The sequence below is a fragment of the Silene latifolia genome, chromosome 11 (genome assembly GCF_048544455.1).
Source record: "Silene latifolia isolate original U9 population chromosome 11, ASM4854445v1, whole genome shotgun sequence".
In the NCBI taxonomy this organism is placed as follows: Eukaryota; Viridiplantae; Streptophyta; class Magnoliopsida; order Caryophyllales; family Caryophyllaceae; genus Silene; species Silene latifolia.
The window spans coordinates 158,306,832-158,324,211 of NC_133536.1; the positions used below are offsets into that span (position 1 = coordinate 158,306,832).

The 17,380-nt window shown below is 36.2% G+C and overlaps 1 protein-coding gene across 1 annotated transcript; it reads left to right on the top strand.

The window, feature by feature from the left end:
• The first annotated feature begins 1,512 nt into the window (after nt 1–1,512).
• Nucleotides 1,513–14,880, top strand: LOC141612012 (uncharacterized). Its single transcript, XM_074430712.1, has 17 exons — nt 1,513–2,140; nt 2,235–2,278; nt 4,012–4,234; nt 4,329–4,372; nt 5,840–7,591; nt 7,729–7,792; nt 7,903–7,965; nt 9,166–9,229; nt 9,327–9,420; nt 10,272–10,355; nt 10,459–10,548; nt 10,668–10,695; nt 11,119–11,640; nt 12,413–12,474; nt 13,217–13,326; nt 13,660–13,747; nt 13,945–14,880. Exons 1-17 carry the CDS (start codon nt 1,798–1,800, stop codon nt 14,257–14,259), a joined length of 3,990 nt encoding a protein of 1,329 aa, XP_074286813.1. The 5' UTR covers nt 1,513–1,797; the 3' UTR covers nt 14,260–14,880.
• Nucleotides 14,881–17,380: the final 2,500 nt, after the last annotated feature.

Below are 17,380 nucleotides of genomic sequence, written 5' to 3' on the forward strand. Positions count from 1 at the left end.
ATGAGGAGGTTTCATGTTGTTAATGAGGGAGATAGTTGAAGAAAAATTAGGAAATGAGGGAGATTAAAGAAGAGAAATGAAAACGGAATTAGGGAGATCTAGGGTTTCTGAGGATTGATGGAGGCGGAATAAGGAAGAGAGGAAGAGAGGATGGCTTTAGGGTTTCTGAGGATTGAATGAGGGAGTAATGAAGTTTCTAGAGAGTTATGGAGGAGTAGTTGGGCTGATGGAGGAATGAATGAGGTGGGTGAGTTTGGGAATTTTTTTTTGAACGATTTAAGGGGTATAGTGGGTTGGGTTAGTAAAATTTGGAGGGAAGGATTAGTGTGTGTGGATTGGGTTAGAGTTGTTAATTGGGCCAGATTAGAAAAAGAGAAGGATTTGAGTGTAATTAAGTGTGGGCCAACCAGTGGCATTTTCTGTAAATAAGATAAAGCAATTAGGATAGAATTGTCATTTGTTTTGCTTTTTTAGGAAAGTGGTAGAGTGGAATTGAATGGATGGAAATGGAAATATGGTAGATTGGAGTTGAATGGAGGAAGTACTTTTCTACATTCTAGGGTACAATGCGGAGAGAAATTTAAGAACTTCGTATTTATATAGAAATCCATCGAAACTCGTAGAATTGAACCCCTGTTCTTTAATCTCTTGGGATGAATTATGCATTAAAACATGCATGGCAGGTAAATAGTTGGAGAAACGGAAAAAATTGATGCAGGATTTATTAGGTGCGAGTACTAACTAAAGTTAGACCGCCGCTAGGGAAACTTGAAAGGCAGATTATTGAATTACTGAATTCGGCAAAGTGTAAACTCATTACTCAGTAGTAGAAACACATAAGAATGGTCAATGGAGGGTATTTCACACTGACACGTGGAATAAAATTTTGTTTTTGGGTGACCTTTTAATAGTATTTATAGATTTGTAGATATTAGTAGCTTTATAATTCAAATTATTAGATTTTTTATTTACTATATAAGATCTTTTAGCTACTATATTTATGGTTAAGGAGGAGTTAGATGAACAAATTGAATGATTTAAATGATGAGACTAAATTCTTAATTTATTTTTATAATTTAAATCATGATCTTATGGTTTCCACACACAAAAAAAAATATTACTAAACCTTATAATGAATTTTAATAGATTTATTAAAGTAGCCTTAATATTTACAATATAAATTAATAGAATTTAATTATGATAATCCTGCATGACAAAAAATTAAATGTATTAAGTTGTCTTTTAACTATATAGTATAGATTATATAGATTTATAGATGTGACATTCGTAATGCACGCGTGACTTTTTCTTCGCCTATGTGGCTTTGTCTACGTGGCCTTTTAAGGTTACCCTTTTAATATAGTTTTATAGATGTCAAATCTGTGTCTCAATCAACTTTCTTTATTTTTTTATGTTTGACGGATCCATTTGTTTCATTTACAAGAATATGGTATCAATTATACCCGTCTCTCCCTTGTGACGGATACTTAATGTGACAAGGGAGACTAATTGTTCATTCAAAAGTTTCCACACATGCCGATGGCGGGACATCGCGGGTGCCATCATATCACAAAACACACTCGACATTTTCCACTCTTCTCAAACCTTCCCGCTCTTTTGTTTCTCTCTCTCTTATCCATGGATCTTTCAAACATTTCCACCTGCTAACCCTAATTTCCTCAATCTAACCTCCAGATCTTCCTTCGATCCGCCACGGAAGCTCAAATTTCGACCTCCGAGCTCGCAACCACCACTGAAAGCTGCACCGAGAAGGCATGGCATTTGGCCGCCGTACTCATGTACATCGGTCGTCCTTCTTCTCCCGCTGAACTCGCTGAAAAGTGTTCGCTCTTTTCTGCTTCGATTGTTTTAGTTAAGTTTCTTTGCTTCATCCCTAATTCGCCGCTTTTTTTGACTAAAAACGACCTCGTTTTGCTCTCTGCGAGTGCGTTTTGTGTTGTCGGCGAATTCTTCGCAGTTTCGGCGCCGAAAGTTCAGATCGGTGTGTTTGATGCTGCGATTTCGTTTAATCGACTTAGAGGTGGTGATGTGGTGAGGACGTATTTTAGGAAGAGGAAGAACTTTGAGAGTGAAGTTGTGCCGTTCGTGAAAAAAAGAGCCGTTATGAGCTCAGTTGAAGGTACTATTGTAAAATGTTTCTGAAATTCTGTATCCTTTTTCATTAAGTTTTGTTTAATTTGAGTTTAGTTAGTTTACGAACTGATGAATTGCAGGAAATGAGCGGGAGAAAGAGAGATTCAGTTCCAAATGCAAAATAGTAAGCTCTCTTTTAAGCTACCATTAGTAATTTGACGCATTTTGTTCACATGAATGTTATTGTTGATCTGATTTTAGGTTGTTGTTCTTATGATGTCGACTTGATTAGTTATTAATTTCATGAGTTAAGGAATCGATTTCTGCATAATTTTAAGAAGTCTAAGCTTACTGTCTCTAAAGACAGTATTTATTCTGCGGTTACTGATGTTTAACTGATTCCTGAACTGAACTATAGAGTGCATTATAATTTCTACTCGAAATTTAATTCTACAGTTGTATACTTGTATAAACTTGCAACTTTCGGCTCCGTTTCTACTTCCGTTCCTTACTTTGGCCTCCACTTTGGTTATTGTTCTTGCTGAGTGCTAGTGATGACTAAGCCAGAGCCTCGGGCATACAATGTAAATTGATGTACCTAACATGACCGTGAATAATCAAATGTGTAAGGAATTAAGGATTTGGGGTAGCACAACGGTTTTGCTGTTAGAATTGTTTGTACCTACATCAACTCAATTGATGAGATATTGGATCTACTATTTCTTCAAGGATTTTGTAACTTGTAAGATGGTATGTCATACCTGAATACCTGATAAATAAGAGAGTGAATAACAAATATTAACACAAAAATATGTGGTTTACCAGCAGCGTGTCAGGTATGTTCATGGACAAGGGAGATATTTTACCGTGGAGGAAGAAAGTAACCGGGATAACATGAATAGTTGGACTGAATGAACAGACTTTATTTTGTTACCGTAAGGTTAAACCAACTGGAGTCTATACTCTATACACTACTTCAAGCTAAAACAATAAAAAACTTCCAAACAAGTCCCAAATCCCAATTCTGATAAGTGACTTGAAACTAAAAGTTCTTCAACTACTATATAACGGATTCAAGGCATATATTTTGATGTAGAAGAAATGAGGCCTACGGTTTAGACAGACCTCTTTGTTGCTTGTGGTATAACACAATTACCTTGTTGTCTAAAAATTTCTTTGCTTAAAGCTATAATTGGCTCAAATGATAAATGTACAATATCTTGAAGATGAGGGCTCAAATTAAAAAAAATGATCTTGTTCTGGGGTTTCAATAGCCAAAGAGTTCATAAGCAAAGAGGCATACATTGTGGAAGAAGATTCTGTCCTGTATAACAGTTGATGTAGTTAAAGCAGATGTTATTTATTAGTGTAAAATATGCGCAGATTGCTTAGCTGGCTATTCTGATTGTATAAAAATTCAAACCATTGGAGTTCCATATGCTGAAGAATAGAGTTAATGTCTACAAGTCGATTTTTAATGTACGCTTGGGTGAAGACATGACCGTTACTACTATTGTTCAGGGATTTTTTTTTTTTTTTTTTTTTTTTTTTTTTTTTTTTAATGAGAGAGATTCCTTAACATCGTGTCATGGTAATACCTGCAACTAGTAAGATACAAACTTGCTGTTGTAGACATAGACTGATTTTATAGAATGATTTCACAATGTAGTTAGTGTTGTGTGAAACCATTGTATGCATACATCCAAATCATCACTCCTTTTGCGAAATGGGGGAATAGAACATGAAGTGGAGCCATTGTATATTTTTATGCATTTCAATGGCCTCATGTGAGTTTTTGGGCTCACGGTAAGATCATCATTTTCAGGATGCATTGTGCTTATGTCAATAAATGTAATGCATGCACCTCTGAAATATTTCTGAAGCGAACGTTTTTTTTAATTTCCTTACCTTGTGTAGATACTTGGTCTAAAAGCACAGCCACTTGACATACCAGAAAGAAGTGCGTTGGAGAATTTCAGTGACAATGCTGTGACTCCTTCAATTCCAGTTTCTAACACTGGGCTTTTCGAGTATCATTCAAAGAACAATGATTATGAGGAGTATGAAAGCAAGCTAAACACACCTCATGAAGATGACTCCTTTTTAGTTGAAAAAAGAGTGCGTTTTAAATCAGTTGAAGGTAATATTTTAAAAGGATAGTGGAGTTTTGTTTCATTTTCTGTGATTTTTTTGTTCAATATAGTGTAATTAGTCTAGGAACTGATGATTTGCAGGAAATGAGCGGGAGAAAGAGAAATCTGGTGCTAACAATGGACCCGTAAGCATTTCTTTAGTTATCATCTGTGCATTTTATTCACTGAATTTTATTCGGGAGATGCTTTTTGGTCTGAGATCTTATGTTGACTAAAAGTGATTGATTTGTTACTTTGATGAGTTAAGGAATTAGCTTATGCGAAATTTTAAAAAGTCTCGCCAACTGTTACCGTTTTGGTTTTTTGACTGATTTGCTGAACTAAATTGTAGAGGGCATTGTGATTTATAATCGTGATATAATTAATACTCCTTTCATCCCTGTTTTATTGTCCCATTTCCTCTTCAAATTTATCCCAAATTAATTGTTCCCTTTCTAAATTTAGTAAGTAACAAGAGTGGACATCAAATTACCCTTAAGTAGGTACTACTACATCCATCACAATTAAATTATCCCCAACTCTCTTTTTAAGTCAAGGGGGTAATAATATTTTCTCACTTTCTATTCAATCATCCCAAAAAGCAAAATAGGACAATAAGAATGGGATGGATGTAGTTTGGAACTTGCATTTTTTGCTTTGTTTCTTCTTCTGCACCGTAATTGAGCCTCCAAATTGAAGGGTCCTTTTTTCTTGCTGAATGATTAGTGATGATAAAGCCAAATCTGCAAGATGGAAGAAGTATCTAACAAGGCTGTAAATACTGAAATGAAGGATTTGGAAAAGTAGTACAGTTTTACTGTTAGGATTGTTTTAAGTCCTGATAGCTTAAATAAGCATACAGAGGCAATAGACCAAATATTTCTTTGAAGAATGTTGTAAGATAGTAGTCTGTTATAACTGAAGCACGAAATGAACTGAATTGCAAAGATCAACTTATAAAATAAAACAATGGGTCAGCTATGTCCAAGGACAAAGGTGATGGATTTTATTGTGAAGGAGAACGTATGAAGGTAATCAGAATAAACTGAATAGGACTGGATTGACGTAACTGACCTCATTCTGTAACCTTGAATGCTAAACAAAATTTGTAGAGTTTCCTTTGCTCCCTAAGGATAAATTCTCTTTTTCTGACTGTATAGTGTATATATCCAGTACGTTGGTAATCCAAATGCTGGAGATTAGAGTTCAATTTCTTTGCGTTGATTTTGAACATAGACTTGGGTGACGATGTGACTGATACTACCATTTTGAGGGACGAACGCCAAAAAAAAAACAGAGATACCAAATACCATAATGTTGTGTCATGGTAATATCTGCCATTGGAAAGACACAAATGTGCTGTTAATCTTGCGAGTACAGTTTCATGTAAAGAACGAAATCATTACTCTGTTATATAGGATGAATATAACATGAAGTAGAACTGTTTGATGTAAAACTTTTCATGTATCACCGTTGTATGCACTCAACTAAATCATATGATATTTTGTACTCACAGTAATGTCTTCCTTTTCAAGATGTATTGAGCTTATATCAAGTGGATGTATTACTGAATTTTTTGTGAAGCGAACTTTTCCCCCTCTTCTCTTATGTAGATACTTGCTCTGAAAGCACTGCCACTTGACGACATGCCACAAAGAGTTGCTTTGGGGAATTTCACCGACAAAGTTGTTACTCGGTCAATGCCGTTTTCTAACACTGGGCTTTTGAAGTCTCAATCAAAGAATGATGACTGTCAGGGGTATGAAAACAAGCTAAAGGCATCTCAAGAAGATGACTTGGAAAATTATTTAGTAATGGAAAGACATCAGGATAATGCGACAATCTTAAATACGCCTGATGTACAAGGGGAAGGATGTAGGGCCCTTATTTTTAAAAGTTTAGCAGAAATCTCAGCTTTTCTTGGAGTAGATGAACCTGACCCTGTCGATTTGAAGGCCAACATGGATGTTGTTGCTTCTTCCTGTTTGAATCTTGATCAATATGAAATGGACTTATCGGCAAATGCTGCTGTTTCTTTTCATCCACGCAAAGATTTCATAAATAGGCAAGCTCCTGAAACAAACATCGAAGACACGGTTGAACTGCCCTTGGAAGATTGTGTGTTACCTGACAAAAGGCCTGAGAAAGAGAAGAATGATGACTGTCAGAGGTATGAAAACAAGCTAAAGGCATCTCAAGAAGATGACTTGGAAAATTATTTAGTAATGGAAAGACATCGGGATAATGCGACAATCTTAAATACGCCTGATGTACAAGGGGAAGGATGTAGGGCCCTTATTTTTAAAAGTTTAGCAGAAATCTCAGCTTTTATTGGAGTAGACAAACCTGACCCTGTCGATTTGAAGGCCAACATGGATGTTGGTGCTTCTTCCTGTTTGAATCTTGATCAATATGAAATGGACTCATCGGCAAATGCTGCTGTTTCTTTTCATCCTTGCAAAGATTTCATAAATAGGCAAGCTCCTGAAACAAACATCGAAGACACGGTTGAACTGCCCTTGGAAGATTGTGTGTTACCTGACAAAAGGCCTGAGAAAGAGAAGAATGATGACTGTCAGGGGTTTGAAAACAAGCTAAAGGCATCTCAAGAAGATGACTTGGAAAATTATTTAGTAATGGAAAGACATCAGGATAATGCGACAATCTTAAATACGCCTGATGTACAAGGGGAAGAATGTGGGGCCCTTATTTTTAAAAGTTTAGCAGAAATCTCAGCTTTTATAGGAGTAAACGAACCTGACCCTGTCGATTTGAAGGCCAACATGGATGTTTGTGCTTCTTCCTGTTTGAATCTTGATCAACATGAAATGGACCCATCGGCAAATGCTGCTGTTTCGTTTCATCCTTGCAAAGATTTCATAAATAGGCAAGCTCCTGAAACAAACATTGAAGACACGGTTGAACTGCCCTTGGAAGATTGTGTGTTACCTGACAAAAGGCCTGAGAAAGAGAAGCATTCATTTGGTTCATGTGGATTAGGTTCTCTTTTTGAGGACATCTTGTGCACAACTATGGAAAGCCCCACAAGCAAACAACCAACTTTGCCAGAAGAAATAGCAAATAACGAAGCACGTAATCAGGCTTTGGTTCCTGCAACGCTGCAATCTGGTAGCGAGAAGACATTCTCAAGACTTTCAGCTGTTCAAAAGAAGGTCCCTGAGCTCAAGCCTACTTTGAAACAGAAAGCCTCACTAAAGTCGCAGCAGGGTAGCAAAGTGGACATTTTCTGTAAAAAAACGAGAGGCCAACAAGATCAAAACACCATTGCTTTGAAGGACAATGGCAAACACATTGCTAGGGATATTGCAGCTGTAGAACAAAAGTGTGCGAACAAATCTGTCAAGGTCAGTTTCTCTGTTTTGTCATGCTGTGTATTGTATATACTGCAATTAGAGAATTGCTTTACAGAAATGAAACAATCAAGAGAAAAACGTCCCTTGTTATCTTGCACAATCATCATAACAAATAATGTCCCTTGCAGGATCAACAAATGTCAAATTATCCAGAATTTGAGTCTTATACAGTTGAGGAGGAAGAGGGATCAGGTAAGACATCTATGATAGTTCATAGTTTATCAATAATTGCATTCTGGTGTAGCACGTCAATTAATCTGTTTTTGTGTGGATTCCTGATTTGCATTAACCTCTTGCAACAGGTGGATATGGAACAGTCTACAGAGCTAGAAGAAAGACTGATGGAGTAACATTTGCCATAAAATGTATGACAAAATAAATTTATGCTGATATAATATCTTTATTTGACAGATTAGTTGTTCCAATACTTGCATGTATGGTTATTTGGGTTCCGTGCTAGACTTTTCTGTCTGTTTCCATTATATAAAAATATCAGACTTATATTTTGGGAAAATACCAAAACTTATTTAACTTATTATTATGGCTTTAAAAACATTCAGTTAGCCAGTTGCCTTCCTTTTTTTTTTTTTTTCCTGGCAAGCTGCTCAAGACTAGGGGCTCTAGGGCTATTTTCTGTATCTGTAACTTCTTCATAAAGATGATCATGGACTGGGCCAGGCTTGATTCAAAAGGCAGCCCAACTGTGTTGGTTGGACCAGGCTGGCCAAAGATAGCGGTTCATGTAGCTGCAAGATTCGTATGATGATCATATCTAAAACGCAGAAAGAGAAGCAGATGAAAAATCTAAGTCCGTGCTAATATACTTTACGTAGTTCTTCCTCTCTATACTTTGCCTTCGTTTAAAGACTTTAGGAGGATGTCCAGCTGTCAAACCGGAGGATGGTCTGGAAGTTGTTTTTGCTATTTCCTTGCACAGTGCTGTGTCTTTTGTATCTATTAGCAATAAAATTTGGAGAATGCAACTATGGTAACTCGAAGAGCTAAAAAAATGTTGATACATATAGAAATGTAATTCTCTCAGTGTATGGTTACAAATTCTCTCCTGTTGTGTCATTTTAGGCAAGTTGTGATAAATGTGACAGCCTCTCTTTGTTCCTAACACAATGGTAAGGTTCCACGCATCTGACCCCCCTTATCCTGCAATTTGCGGGAGCCCTTGAGCCACTGGGGTATTTTTGTTGTTTGTGATCAAAGGTCTATTCCCTATTTAGCTCAGCTCATGAAGCCAATAACTAACAGTTTGCTCCTAAATTAAAGTTCAAGCTCCTGCTATTGTGATATGCATGTTCTCTGAGATTACTGATTAAATCAATCTTGCACAAGCATGCTTAGATTCTTAGAGCTAAGTTTATAGATTTGGATAACATCTTCTTGTTAAGTCTGTTACCTAGGTGACGTCAAAAACTAAGCCTTTAGTTGATTTATTGCTAGTATTTCGAAAGTTTACTGTTTTGAAGGTTCTTTAACCTTGTGTGTTTGCTGCTGCATCATTAAAATAATTATACTATAAGAGCTGATATCACGAACTTGTTTGTGGTATGCAGGTCCTCATGCAAACGCTCATGTCCACCACTTAAAAAATGAGCTTAAGATGCTACAACGATTTGGGTATGTGGAGTGACTTTTGTCTTGATTTGAATTCCATTTTCTACAGATTAAACATCATTATAGCAGATGAGGATATCAAATATATTAATTTTATCAGGGGAAAGAATTTTGTGATAAAGTATGAAGGCTCTCTCAAAAGTGGAAATGATGATTGCTTTGTTTTGGAGCATGTGGATCATGACCGGCCTGAGGTAAATCCAGTAGCTTCATGTTTTTGGAGCATGTTGAGCATATCAGCATATACAAAGACATGGCAAACGGACCAGTCGGTTGAGTCGGGTTAGTTGGGGGTGTGTCATATTCGGGTTAGCTCGGGCTCGGTCGGGTTAAATCGGGTTTCGGGCAGGTTGGTTTGGTCATTTGAGGTCAATCGGGCCGGGTCATTTCTGGGCCAGTGATTATGAGCAAAAAAAAGTGCGGTTTGGATAATTACCTACTTACAAATTAGGTTTGATAGTGATTCTTTGGCTTTCAAATTATTTATTTCAAGTCACTTTGGGTCAACAACAACAACAACAACATTACCCCAGTGCCTCAATGGCTCCCGCAAATTGCAGGGTAAGGGGGGGTCGGATGTACGTAGCCTTACCCTTGTGTTAGCAACACAAAGAGGCTGTTTCTGAATGACCCAAGATGAAAATTGCGTCGAGAACTGCATCGAAGGACCGCCACTTTACAAAAGAAAGAAGCGCAACCACTTTAGTGAGCCATTTTGATTTATTCCATCATAATCCATAACCAAAGAGTAATGAGTCTTTGGCTCCATTGGAAATATGGAAATTTCAAGTCACTTTGGGTCAATTCAAGTTATTTATGACCTGGCCATTTTCGGGTTAGGTGGTTTTCTAGGGGGTTCATTTCAGGTCGGTTCAGTTTCAGCTAACAAAACTTGGATCCATTTGGGTTTTGGATCACATTCGAGATATGCAATTTGGGTCAAGTTTGGATCTTGGGTCAAGTTTGGAGGTCGAGTTGATTTGATTTGATTATTCATAGTCGGTTTTCTCATTTTGTACTTCTTATTACTGTTCATTTTTTTCAGGCACTGAAAAGGGAGATTGATATCAATCAGCTTCAGTGGTATGGTTTCTGCCTGTTCAAGGCACTTACTAGTCTTCATAAGCAGGTAATAGTTAATGATGTTCGACTCCTTTAGAAACATATATTAGCCTGGACTCTGTAGAGCCTATTTTGAAACTAAGACTGATAGTCGAGTTTCATGCTTGCAGGGAGTTTTTCATAGAGATGTCAAACCTGGTAACTTTCTGTTCTCCTGCAAAACTAACAACGGATACCTGATTGATTTCAATCTTGCTAAGGTAAGAAGTGAGAATTGCAAGATTGCTTCAAATATATGAAAAAGATGTCATATTTGTTTGTCTGCATTTGAGCAATTGATCCTGGCTACCCACTAATTGTGTACCATTTTTCTCAACAGGATCTCCATCAGAAGCCTGGGAGTCTTGGTAAGCTTTCCATCCTTCATCACTCATCAGCATTCCAATAAACCAAACAGCTCCCAAATTGATTTGGTCTTAGGAAATGTTCCCATGTTTTTGTTATGTGCTAGCCGATCATATAAAGCGAGTCATTTTTATCACTGCTTCAGGCTTTATAATGGCTGATAAAAAGAGAGATGATAATGCATTGGAAAGTAATATCCCATCTATGCCCTCTCTAAACACTGAAAGTTTCTTTTCTCTACTAACTCAATGTTTTGACCTTTCCCACCATGTTCTACCAATTTAAAAAATCTAAAACATCAACAATTCTGAATTTTCCTCATAACTCTCTAAGACCCTCCTTGCTTCTCAGTAGTAGTCATTCTCCCTCTCTTTGAGCAAATACTTGAAGAATCTAGTTGCTGAACAATTTTTACGCCATGGCAGACAAATCACAGCCTTGCCACATGAGTGCAAGTGAACATGTCCCGGCAGTGCAACATATGTTTGCAACCTCTAGCAAGCGAAGAAAGATATTGAGTGGTAAACCATCTGTTGCATTAAACCCAGGGGCAATAAATGGTACTAGCCGCACCCAAGAGAGTAAAACTCTGAAGAGCAAAGCCATGGGCAGGTCAAAGGTATTTGATGACCTAGGTCGTGGTAACTCGCTAGCTAGCCAAGGTGCAGATGGGTCTGGCTTAACATCGAAAGACTTGACAAGCACTAGAACTTCTGGAGAGAGGAGGAGAGAACCAATTCCTTGTCAAGGTCGAAAAGAATTGATCAATCTAGCCCAGAAAGCAATGCAGTTTCCGAATCATGGAACAGGAAATGCACCAATTTCCAAGCGGAAGAGGATTGTTGCATCGCCTACTGTTATGGACCAGAAATTCATTTATCCCACTCCAGCTCCACTCCACTCTTTTGGCAGTATTGTTTTGGGTGCAGGATCATTGAATAATAAAGGTATCCAATACTATCCATGCAACATTCTTAATGTTCATTCTACTTTGCTTGCTGAAATAGTCTCTGCTGAGATGGTGTCATATGAGACCAAACAGATTAAGTCGAATACTCACTCATATTGGCATCCCCCTATATACTAAGAGAATAAAACTTCTCAAAACGTTTCCCTCCAAAAGGAATCTCCTTAAATAAGGAAACAAGACTTAATAAATTATTATTTTTTTTCATTAAGATATAATCTTTTAATAACTATAATATTTTCTAAACTCTAAATTATATTGCGTATTCGTCTAATTAAAATAAAAGAAATTTAAAAATTATAAATTGCTAAATCTTTTATAAGTGCTATTGTTATATACTAGAGAAGCGAATGATTTAACACATACATACTTCGTATAAAAAAAATTAAATTTATATTTATTATTTCCGTGACAAAATGTAAAGGCACATTTCATGACTTCACTCATTTCTCTTAATAACTTTTCCACTATTTTTTTCATACTAAAATAAAAGGGATGATATATGAAAAATTAATGAAGTGTCAATTTTAAATCTATAAATAATGCATTAAAATGTAAAGGCTCCATATACCGCGCATGCATCTATACTAGTAATGGCATTGATGCACTAAAATAAAACAAACAAATAACTAATTCATAATATGGGTTTGTCTCATTTTCATAGCAGTTGAATCATGAGATAGTTTCATATTAGAACTTCTGCTGCTCGCTTTTAATTGTGTGTAACCTATGTTTCCTTTAATTGCTCGCAGGGGACTCTAAGCCACATAAAGAAGGCCCATGTGTTGGAACAAAAGGGTTTCGTGCTCCTGAGGTGAGAACCTAGTTAGTGTTGTCTGGTGACTTGTTCCATTTCCTTTATCACTTTAACTTCTCAGTAGGGCTCTAATTGTTAATAAACATTGACCGAGTGGATTCTTAAAATTCTTTTATGCACATTATGCAAATCTGAGAAGCCAAGAATACTATAGAACTTGTTTCATGGACAATATTGGACTCATGCCCAAGCGATTTCGAATGATAATTCATGTTAGCCGACCCCAAATCATTTTGGGACTAAGGTTTTGTGGTGTTTGTTGTACAACGCCGAGAATACCACAGCTATTCTGTCTATCTCAACTGAATAGTGAAGTGATTATGGAATCCTAGCTGAAATCTTTCTTCTTACTGTGACTTCGTAAGTCTTGCCTTCATTTGCTTACAAAAGAAGCGCAGCTCTCGGTATTTACTAGACACGGCTTCTTAACTCCTATATTGAATCTCTGCAAATCCTCAACCGCAGATGATGTCCTGCCTGTTGTCTTGCTCCCTAATTTTTGCGCCTTTAGAGAAAATAATCTTAAATTAATCGTCGAAGTTATAACTTAAGGGAGAATATGAATGAGGTGGAGGTAGTATAAGAGGAGTTACTTTTAACTATGCATGGAATAACTTTTTTGGTTTTTACTAAACGTCTGGGACAGTGAGAATGTGAGATTAGTATTTGCAGAACACCGTGTTTATGTGCGCTATTAAATCTGTTGAGAATCATGCACATTGCTTTTGTATGTTTGCAGGTCTTGCTACGATCGCCATATCAAGGGCCAAAGATAGATGTATGGTCGGCTGGTGTCACGTTACTTTATTTAATAACTGGAAAGATGCCTTTCACAGGGGACCCTGAACAGTAATAATTCTCATCTCTTCACTTATCTGAATATATTTGGAATATGGGTAATTGTTACCTGGGGCAGTGGTAGGGGAGTAATGGTTGGGGGTAATAGTTACCTAGCTCTCCGTCGGATAACTGCCCTCATATGGGAGTAAAAGTTTCCCATTACTCCTTTGAGTCCTTTCTATAATTCTATCCCATACTACCTCCACATATCATCACTTTCCTTTAATTTTTATCGTGTGAGCTTTATTGCCCTGATGGCAATTACCTTCGTCCTAAGCAAGACCAAAAATGTAAGGTTGGCCATCATTGTTTGTTTACTTTGGTAAATTATTATTATTGCAGAAACATGAAAGACATAGTAAAATTGAAGGGCAATGAAGAGCTATGGGAGGCGGCCAAGTTGCACAACCGCGAATCTTCCATGCCAACGGTACTCGTCCTTACCTCTAAACTTAGACTCGCCCCATCTTTCCCACCATCCATTTATACTATCCTAATTAACATAAATTTAGGGAACTAATTGACAACGTTGATGTTGGTTGACCACCAAATTCTGATAGGGACATAAATTGGTAGTATTAATAGTTTAAGACTAACATTTTCTATTGGTAATCAATAATGTTGTAGGAACTTTTGGATGTAAAATTCTTAAAATCAATGACAATAAAAGAATGGTGTGCTGTCAACACGAAGAGAACACGATTCCTTGATGCCATCCCAATCTCACTTTTTGACCTCCTTGAGAAGTGCTTAATAGTGAATCCGAGGTTGAGGATCACAGCCGAGGAAGCTTTACGACATGACTTCTTTGCACCTTGTCATGATACGCTACAACGGATGAAAGTGCGTAAATTGTCTCAAGGTCGTCAGCCAAGTAGCAAGTCCTTGCCTGAGTTACATGAACCTGTAGGAACTCCCAACAGCACCCAACTCCACCTGTAAATTTATGCCAAAATAGCTTTGAACAAAATCTTTCAGTCTGAAATCTGAATTATACCAGAGAGTATACCTGTACTTGGAAGACCATAATGATCATCTCCGACAGGGGTTAAGTTGTCAAAATTTTGGTCTCCCTGTCCCAGGCACTTTTGTTGGTCGCTGTAGTGGTCTATGTATATTATTATAAAAAGAACCGACGACTTTCACAAGGACACAGCTCTTTATGGACTTGAAATCCTCAAGCGAATTCTGAGATGGATCAGCTTAAATTCTACGGAGTATGATGCAAGCCGGTGAATTCAAGGGATACAAACCTTGCACATCTGCACAGGTATTCATACCAGTAGTAAAGTTGGCCACAGCATGGTGTAGACTTCGGGCTTGAAATCCTTTTTTGGATTGGTTTCATCGAAAAAGGTGTAGATATTAGTTGAGCAAGAAATAGTTGTTATTACTCAGATTCAGAATTTATAGCAATTCGTTCGTCTACTTTGAGGCTTTGAGCCTATTCTTTGGGAGGAATTTATCACTAACTGTTTGTTAGTATTTTGAGCCAAACATGTGAAAAATGTTAATTGTTTGTTAGTATTACAACATTCGGAATAGAGCTATTTAACACTAAAACTAGTTTTATACCCGTGTAAATTGCACGGGGTTGTTTTTTTATTAACGTAGCGGGGTTGTTAATATGATGTGCTATCTAACCGTAATATCTATTTAGGAATTCTGAAATTACAAAAATAAATTCTCGAAAATTTGAAGAGTTAACAAAAGTAGACAAATTGGAAAGAAATAAATACAACAAAAAGCTGTTTTGCTTGTGACTCTTGAAATAGCGACACCACCTTGGAAGATAAAGCCCGACATGTGCTAGGGACTGTCCTTGACTCTTATTTATTGTCATTACAAACACACCGCAACGGAGGAATTGTCTTCTATCAAACTTTACCGGGAACTTACTGGAATAAGATGGAGTAAGTGTAATACGGGCAATATGCACTTTATCGCCCCTATGACTACCCGATAAGACTGTTGCTCTAATCACACGTGATCCCAAATCTGTCACTATCAGTCGAGTGCCATTGTACAATCCGCGAGATTGGTCAATGTTCTGAAGAAGTATAACTATAGCACCAAGCTTGAGCTTTGATTCGTGATTTGGAAGCGCCGAACACTTAATAGAGTTAAGAAATTCTGTGGAGTGCAGATCACGGACCCCAATATTACTCTCATCTTTACTACCCTCGTCTGAGGTGAAGTAAATTTTCTCTGTTCCATCTATTCGAGATAATACATAATCATTAACCAAATCAACGATCTCATGTGTAGGTGCAAGGATGGACCTCTCCTAAAGATACTCGGGATTCGATGGTTGATTCTCGAGGGATGGGTAAATGGCGTCTACAATCGAAGCGATAGGATCTCTAGTGTGATGAATCAAAATGTTATTCGGCAACTCTAGTTCAACTTTCCCATCATTCCGATCTCCAGCTTCCCCGTCTCAAACTTTTAGTATCCATTCTGAAAACTCCTTTATCTGAGCAAGTTCGGAACACGAATCTTCGCCTCGAAGGCGCATGTGTTTTGTCAATTTAAACACCTTGTATGATTAAACAAATATGTAGTTTATGAGGTCATATAAAGTAAAGTAAATTTATAACCGTTACATAACAAATAGTTTATTCAAAACGTGCTATATACTATCCCTCTATAAACTTATGAAAATCTATATTTGGCTATATACAATAACTCGTTGTGATTTACTCCCATATAATTGCATAATGTAAGGACATATGAAATATTCTAAACATGAGACGATATATTCTTTTCCGCTTTGTGTAACATCACACGTAAAAGTTTGTACAATTAATTGTCGCGCATTTTTAGTGAGAGGTTGATGCGATACTAAATGAAATACATGGGTCGAGACTAATTGTTTTAAAATAAGCTCATGAACAGCATGAAAACTTAGGCCATAAACTAATATTCTGTATATACTTAGCCATTTACGGGTCGTAAATAACCCAAAATAACACCGTAAAAACCCTATCATGCCTCAATGCTCACTCTCTAGAGAGAGAGAGAGAGAGAGAGAGAGAGAGAGAGAGAGAGAGAGAGTTCAAATGAGTCCACCTAAAATGGTGAGTCCATGAGTTCTAATCTTGGCCATTGATCTTTTAAGATTGATATTTGAGATTTGAAACTTTTAAACTATAACTTCAATGTTGTACAAGCGTAACTTTAATTTATAAATGTAACTTTAATTCTTTATGATTGTAACTTTAATATTTTAGTATCATTTTATTTAAAAAAATTAAAATTTATATTATAAATATTATTTTTAATATATAAATTTGATTTTTATGTGTAACTTTAGTGTTTTACGAATGAAACTTTAATGCTAAAAATTAAAACTTTAATTTTTTTAGACAATTTCTAATATAAAAAATTGAATTTATTTAATTTTACTGATTTATAAATGTAACTTTAATGTTTTACGAGTGAAACTTTAATGCTAAAAATTGAAACTTTAATTTTTTTTGGGACATTTTTTAATATAAAAAATTGATTTTATTTAATTTTACCGATTTATAAATATAACTTTAATATTTTACGAGTGAAACTTTAATGCTAAAAATTGAAACTTTAATGTTTTATGTTTGTAACTTTAGTCATAATTTTTGAAACGTTATTTTTATTAGGATTATAACTTTATTCTAATTTTAATGAGTTTTTTTGTCAAAAACTACCTAATATTCACCTCGTTTTCATAAATACTACCTAAAGTTTTTAATTTTGCGAGAAACTACCTAAATTTTCTTGACTTTTGTCGGACACTACCAAATTGAAAAATCCGATCAAATTAAACAAAATTCTAACTCGAAAACATTATTTTTGGCATTGAACATACATTATTTACTATACTTAACCACCGACAACTGTTTTGATTAGCTACTAACACGTTTATTTCAATTTGTTTTACTACAATTTTGACTAGTTTGGCCGAGATTGTGGCTAATTTGGACAAAATTATGATTAATTCGATTGGAATTTTGACTTATTTGTCCTAATTTTAGTTAATTTGGAAAAAAATTGTCGAATTTGCTCATTAATTTCAATTTGG